At 44.3% G+C, this 7,837-nt stretch overlaps 1 protein-coding gene across 2 annotated transcripts; it reads right to left on the bottom strand.

Moving 5' to 3' along the window:
- Positions 1-273: 273 nt before the first annotated feature.
- On the bottom strand, positions 274-6,719 carry LOC125514984 (death-inducer obliterator 1-like). Of its 2 annotated transcripts, none has more exons than XM_048680385.1 (5): positions 6,406-6,719; positions 3,599-5,756; positions 2,424-2,544; positions 1,572-1,631; positions 274-1,486 (listed from the first exon to the last, which is right to left on the bottom strand). In XM_048680385.1, the coding sequence occupies exons 2-5, from the start codon at positions 5,734-5,736 to the stop codon at positions 470-472; spliced, it is 3,336 nt and encodes a 1,111-aa protein (XP_048536342.1). In that variant the 5' UTR covers positions 5,737-5,756; positions 6,406-6,719; the 3' UTR covers positions 274-469. The 2 variants fall into 2 exon arrangements, with proteins under 2 accessions (XP_048536342.1, XP_048536343.1); XM_048680386.1 differs by having other exon boundaries at positions 3,599-5,746.
- Between the last annotated feature and the right edge of the window lie 1,118 nt (positions 6,720-7,837).

Raw genomic sequence — 7,837 nt, 5'->3', positions numbered from 1 at the left:
TCCCATCCACCAACCCACGTCGTACGGAACATCAATTGCACAAAAATAGAAGTGCATCTCCCATGGGCTCTTGCCTTAACCATCATGGCTATAATTTGAATGGAAGACCAGAGTTATAATTCACTAATATTATTAATCCGAGTGCATCAAAATAACACTTGTTAAGAGTTTCAAACCGTTTACAACTTATTTTCTGTGTCCAAACATTATTGCCAAATTTTTCACGGCGCCGCAAACCGACGAACAGAATGTCTTGCCCAGGGAGAGCAAAGGTTCAGAACGACGGATCCTATGATGTTTATTACGAATACAACCCACACAGGCATCTAGAGTTACATGCTCGGGTACAAGAGGGGTGTACACATACTTACACGAATCTGTAAGCTAGAAGAAGGAAAAGAAACCAACACTAAAACTGACGCTGGCAGCTACAAAGAAAACAAGAGAGCTAAATTTTACAAGTTCCTTTCTATCTCGGTCCCCAGGGGGCGCCACCTAGGTTCCCAGCTTGGGCGCTGCTACCATTAGGCATTATCACACCACCATACTGGGGCGCTGGAACAGCAGAGCCGGCGGCGGCCGACCCACCCTGCTGCGCCGTCGCCGGCCACCAGGCACTAGGCTGCTGCTGCTGCCATGGTTGCGAAGGCTGAAGCTGCTGCTGGACCAAAGGGAGCTGCTGCTGGCTACTAAGGCTGTACTGCATTGCAACCTGGGGAAGGAGAGGCTGCATTGCATTTGGGTTGTACTGCTGGTACGCATGGTGGATCTGCTGCATGGGCGGTAGTGGTGGTGGTGGTGGGAGTGGTTGCTGCGGGGTGGGTGTAAATGACAGCGGCTGCCTACTTTGCTGGATGGGGTTCCACTCTGGTATATCATCGTCGTCGTCGTCAGCCCAAGGACGCGATTCAACAGATGATCTTTTACCATACTTCTGAACCAATTCCCTCATTTGCTCGACTGGGCGAGCAGAGGTCGGTGCTACATGCCGTTGGCCCTTGAAGGCATGCGTCGTTACATTAGCAGCAGGGTTAACAAAATTAAATTCAGGAAGATCGTCTTCGTCCCTGCGCGCAACAACGCCAGGCCCAAAGCCCGGGGGCACATCGTCATCAGTTACATCCTCCTCTTGGTGCTGGTGATGCTGCTGGTTGGGAAAACCTGGTGGCACGCCGTGAGAGTTCTGGGGCGCGGAGGGCCTATGGGCCGAAGTAGAACCGGTAACCTGGGGTTTCCTTGGGGCTGACTGCCTCTTGGAACCATCATGCCTCTGATGGGAGGACACCCTAGGAACGCTGGGTCTCCGCCAGACGACGATTCCAATTATCGATGTTTCTGCCACAGCGAGACCACCCAAGTGCTCCTTTGGCAGGTGCTGGGAGAGAATCTCCACAGTTTTCCCTTGAGGGGGACACAGGTACAGCTCCAGTCCATCTGCAGGCTCAGCTAGTCCCACTCTCTCATCTGCAATATATGAATCAATTGTCTGCAAAAGAACGAGCCAATTTAGTGAAAACAATCATCAAAACTCTGGTAAGCTCATGATGGGTGATCTGACTTAGAAAAGGAACCTGCGAGAGTTGTTGGCGGCCACTCTCCGACGAACACTCCTTCCAGCACAGCTCAGTTACCTATAAAAGTAGCAGTACAGGTACTTAAAACAGATGGAACGGATTCTCGATGGCGGAACAGAGAATTAAATGCAGCACAGGACACATAATTTAACTATGTGCATGTAGACATAAGCAGTACAAGTGGGAATACAATCCTAGAAGGAATACAACACTATTATTTGCAGTTCTTGCGCTATCTAGTGAAATAATTCAATTGGGCAGTACCAATCTAATTGCATAATGGTAACAATTACAAGTACATATACTGTTCTGATTCAAAATATATGCACCAGCTAGCTTGAGAAGTACGCACATTATCAAGTAAGTACAGATATAGATTTCTTAAGCACCTGCTAGGAAAATTTTCTGGCGACTAGCATAAAAGTACCAACACACCTGCACATGTCCCTGCCTCTAAACAACAGTGGATCTAGATATTATGAAAATCTCAAAAAACATGACAGATGCCATTGTACTAGTATTGCTTTTTGAAATATTGCCAGTTTAGGACCCACCCATTCAAGGTAGAAACTTTAGAGGAATTCTATAAAAATCTGGAGGCTATTTTCCTCCAAAATTCTGAGCTCTGGACACAAGAGGGATCGAAACATCTATTTTCATCACTGATTTCATTTTTCTTTTACCAGATGGACATATGCCATTGACCTCTAATGAGCGTGTGATTATAACATGGAGAGTTATCTACCATCCACAACATAATGGAAAGTAGCCAGCATAAATGTGTAAAACCATAATCATTCCAGTAAGAACATCATCTAGAAACAAATTATGCATTCAAAACAGAATTACCATTATAGCGCGGCTCCTAGATTTGGGAAGTTGTTCGAGAAAATCTTGAAAAGCACTAAGTTTAACTCTCCCCTTGATTTCAATTAAGCTACTCCATTCTTTCCCAGATGGCTTTTCACCACTGTACAAGAGAAATTTTAAGATATGTCAGAACCAATACAAATATAAAGTACAGAATAAGGTCACACGTAGCCAAAAAGCAGTCCATATTCATTAGTTTAGGAGCTAACGCTCACATTTATCCTCTCATTCATGCAGATCATGCGCAATAATTTAACTTCCACATATGAGACGGTGAGAGACTAAGCAACTGGTGCCCCCCTTAATTGTACTAGCAAGTAGCATGTGCTTCGCACGTTAAACATTTTCTTTCACAATTGTTTGCCACTTAGCATAACTACGTAAATTAGAAACATGCAATCAAAAAATTACCCGAGTATAATAATTTGACATAGCATATTTGCATGTAGTGTTTTCATTTGTTCTTTTTCACCAGCCTTATTTTTTTTCTTACTCCTTTGAGAACTCCGAACATCTTTTAATCAGGAATCGCAGCATTCTTGGTACACAGGAATTCGTTGGTACAGGCCCAAATTAACTGCACATAAGCATAACTATTTGCAAGATGAATATAAGCCCAATGCCCAATAATACATTCTCACTTACAAAAGAAGCATTTCATTCTTCAGTTAGAATCTCTAATATCGTATGGTTGGGGGGAAAGGGCAACAGCAAGTGAACATTCGAGAGAATGATTCAGAAGCCAGCTGAAGACCACTACGGTCCGATAAAACAAAGACAAAGAGTGACTAGATTTACTCCAGTTTTGAGTGTTTCATTTCTAACATCAACGGCTTGTGGCGGAAAAAAGTGTAGATGGTGAGGTAAATCCTTTTTTGGAAACTCATGAACTACATAGTGGTATAGAAGCTGTCCCATTTCAGTAACATATAGTATTACCTAATTGAGTGGGTTTCCACCCGTGCCATTAGAAAACTGAAGGCACATAGCATAACACAGTGGCATCAAACAAGTTCAAGAAGGCAACATACAGAATGATAACTAAAGGAAAATTAAAAGGCGTTTTAAGATGATGAAAATGAAGAGGGAATGTGATTAGATAAACAGGACAAGCTAAGTTGGTAACAACCAAACAATTCTCCATCGAAACAAACCTTTTGAAAATGGCAACAACATTCGTGAGTGACGATAGAGTAAGCTGAATCGCACCCTCCCATATACTCTCACGAATCATAGGAACAGCAGTTGTCTTATGGTTCACAGTTGAAACAGGATTCGACATATTAGCACTAGCAGCAGCAGGTTCTTTAGATTCGACTTTCTCTGGGGAGGATTTGATTTTCTCTCCATCGCGTGGCACATCAGGAACCAACTCTGAACCAACCTTCTGCTTGGGTGATTCTGACTTCTGTTTGGGTGATTCTGACTTGGACTCCGATTTACCCTGTAAAGCCGGCACATCTGATTCAGATCTGGCCTTCTTTTGTGCAGACTGCTTATCTTCTGTCTCAGGAAGTTTCTCGGAATCTAAGGTGGAGCTAGGTTCATCAGAATCACTGAGATCTTTTTGCGGGGTCCCAACTGATAAATTTTCAAAAGGTGGTTCAGAATCTAACCCCAGCATGAATTCATCTAGCGAAGGAATTGGTGGAAGATTCTCTGCGTCTTTCAAGTCATCCACCATAAGTTCATCAATAAGATCTGCCTTCTCATTTTCAATATATTCAACATTGCCTGATGAATCATTGTCACCTGTCCCACCATCCTCATCTTGTGACATGCCATCAGAACCCTTGTCCTTAACTTCTACACCAGTTTTATCATCCGTACTTGTTTCATCATTGGTTTTTGTTTCACTTTCAACAGCTTTTGATGGAACATGAGATAGAACATTACCCCCAAGCTCAACCTCCACTGAAATACCATCAGTTTCTTCTATTTCAACTTGGAACTCTCCTTTGTGTGTTTTCCTCACTAAACGCCTGACATCAACTTCAGTGTTAGGAAGGACAACCATTTTTTCATGTTCTTCGGCTTTAGCCAACCGCCACTCTGAGAGCTCTTTGGAAGCAAGTTCCTCCGCAGTCATTGAACAAAGGCGATCGGGTGCAAGTTCTCCAGATATGACCCTCGACCTTAACTCAGGGTTGCCTTTATCTTTTAGATTAAACAGAAGAGATCTGCCTCGCTCCTTGTACTTCTTGTTCACTCCACCAAACAGTTTAAAGAGTTCCTCTTCAATTCTAAATGCCAAGCTTTCAGCCTTCTGGATCATACTACCCTTATCTGTTGCTGCCTCATCTGTAGACTTTATTCTTTTTGATTCAGACTCTGTCAAATTGCCTGTAACCCCAGGCTCAATATCAGAAGCCCTGTCCCTCTTCAAATTAGGTTGTGTCACAGGTTCAGCCATCCCAGCAGGAAAATCAGAAACCCAACAAAGGCCATGACCTTGCAAGAGTTCATCTGTGACAACCATACTTTGGTCTAATACTTCATCTTCTGAAGGAAGGTGCTTTAGTTGTTGTTGTGTGTCACTGTCATCATTTGTGCTTGTGATCATGTCTGATGCTATGCCACAGCCTAACTTCTCATCTCCCTCGCATTTCTTAGCAACATCAGCATTGTCTGCCTCTGAATTTGTTGTACTCGCATCCTTGGATGTGGTCATCACTGTATCCTTCACTTCATCTCCCTCCACCTTCTTCTGGTCTGCTGACCCATCAGACTGCAGGTTCTGAGCAGATTGTTTCTTATCCTGCTGGTCAGAATCCATGACGAGTGCAGCAGAAAGTGACTCCCTGAACTTTGATCTCACGGATTCAAACTGCTGAGGCTGAGCCTTTGATGGTAGCTCTTTCTGTGCAGGACGCTTGGCAGATAATGCAGATTTCATCATCTGGACCTTTGGAGAAGCAACACTTTTCTTTCCGGCAACAGATGGCGACAGCTGTGATCCAGTTACTGCTGGCAAAGATGTTTGAATATTCAGCACCTGCTGGGGCGGCCTCAGTGATACTCTGCTTACAGATTGCACCCCCAAAGGATGTGAAGTCTCTGGCCTGGAAACACCAACTTGGGCAGCTTGTTGACTCATAGGGACAATATAATATGAACTGACAGGTACCGAAGCTCCCGTAGAGAACATTGGCTGTGCACCCCAGCCAGCAGATAGGGGTGGATAGAACGCAGCGGGATATCCAGACTGAGCAGGTTGGATATTTGAAGAGGGGAGTGCTTGAGATCCCATGCTAGCTGACATGGGTTCCTGGCCCTGCTTTGATAACTCCATCGTGCAGCCTCTTTTCAAAGCTCCAAGACATAAGAATGAGAATAATCAGTTGATGAAGCTTAAAAGCGTAAAAGCATGAATGATGAAATGAAACGAAACTTCCGCACTAATTCACAACTCCAGTGTGGCCCATGCTGTGTTGATGCGGTCAATTGCACAAGCCCCATGCTAGCATATAGAACCAATCGAATGCACAGGACCTAAGTTCTACAGTATGTTAAACCAAATTTGTGTTGGAACATCTAAATTTGTGTTGAAACATGATGTTCCAACTGCTCTCTGTGCAGTTTGTAAAGATGAAAAACAGGACACTCGTATATCTGTCATGAGATGCACACTTGCGCATTCAATTCTAACTGCTCATCTTATAAGGAAAACTGAAGCCTCTTGTCTACAAACTAGAAGCCCATTCAAAAGCACTCCAACAGCTTTTCTACATCGAAATCACAGCATACATATGTACATAGAGCCCCAAACAAAATCACATAGTACTCCACACTAGCAAGGGACACTAACGCCGTAACGCGTGCTTCAATCAACCAAACTAAACCAAACCCAATACAGCTGATGAGTTTCCACAGCTAGAACTTACTACCAAATCATGGTAGGGTTCAGCGGCAGATGTAAGAAAAAAAAAGTTTAGGTTTAGGGTCTACCGTCTATGCATACCTTGGGATTTGGGCGGGGTGGGGAGGAGGGGATCCGTCTACGACGCGGTACCACAGCTCGCCGCCGCGGTCGCTCTTCGTCCTCCCTCGACTTCGTCGCAGGCCGCGCCGCTCGATTCACGCCAGCATGCCGCCGCGACCGGCCGCAGGAGGAGGGAGGGAGGCGGGAGCGGGGCCTGCGGCGTGACCGGCCGGAGCAGGACGAGGGCCGGTGGAGGGAGGTGGGGTTGGGATCGCTGGCTTGGTGCGCCGCCGCCGCCTGCGGTTCGGAGGGGAGACGGAGAGGGGGGGGGGGATAGGAGTGGAGGGAGGAGGGGATGGGGGGTAGATGGGTGGGTTACGGCGACTCGTGTCACGTGAGGCGCCTCTGCTCTGGCTCCGCCCGACCTCGGCTGCTGGTTGGGTCCGGCCACGTCATCTCAACCAACCAGACATTAACTCAGATTTTCAGATCGTAATGTTGCAGATCGGGCTCATTTGATTCGCAGCAAATTGATAAGATTTTTTCTATTTTACCCGAAAAGGAATTCATATGATTTTTAGAGGAGCTTAGGGGATATGTTCCCCTCCGTTTTTATTCACTCTGCATGTTAGATTTGACTGAAGTCATACTACTTGATAAAGTTTGACCGAATTTATATAAAGCAGTATGAACATTTACAATAATATAAATCTATATGATGTGAAAGTGCATTCAATAATGAGTGTGATGGCGTTGATTTGCTATTGTATATGTTTATTTCTTTTTGTAAAACAACTGTAAATGGTTCGTGGATGTGGGATTATCAATTTCGCAATGCACTGTGTTTTGGGGGTAAATTTTTCTTCCACTCAAATATCTTGTTATAGTTTCATTTGTTTTTCTGTGACGTCAAACACTCTTGGTGCAAATTTATGTAGTTTTCGAGTCAGGTAGGATTTTTTACACGGATATCATGTACTCCCTCTATAGACTAATATAAAAACCGCTTAGATCACATTCAATAGGATATGACACTTTAATCTTGCGGGTTTTTTTTCTATTCATGAGTTCCGAGGACCATGTGAATCAAAAAAGTCCTTAGGTTTTATTGCTTCACCTCGGCTGATGGTCGGTAATTGCCTTCCTTTAGCCATTTAGAGTTCGATATATAAATTAGGCTTAAATATTTTCATGAATTGTGCTTGTCAACCAGCCATGTGCACTTACAAGACATTAAGCACCTGCAGAAGTTGTTTCTGTGCCTCTCTTGATCAAGTTTTCGGCACAAATATGCAAGAGCTGCACAATGATGTGGGTATGCATCAACACAACGGGTACTTTATTACTTACATTGTCCATCGGTTGGAGCGCCTTCTTTGAGCCGGGAAACATGCATCGCCAAATGAATGTGAGATGATGCTAATTGTTGGAATTTATATGAGACTTTACCCACCTACTAGAGAAAAAAGTA

Source organism: Triticum urartu, chromosome 6 (genome assembly GCF_003073215.2).
Source record: "Triticum urartu cultivar G1812 chromosome 6, Tu2.1, whole genome shotgun sequence".
Taxonomy (NCBI): domain Eukaryota; kingdom Viridiplantae; phylum Streptophyta; class Magnoliopsida; order Poales; family Poaceae; genus Triticum; species Triticum urartu.
This window is presented reverse-complemented; position numbering and strand designations above follow the sequence as displayed.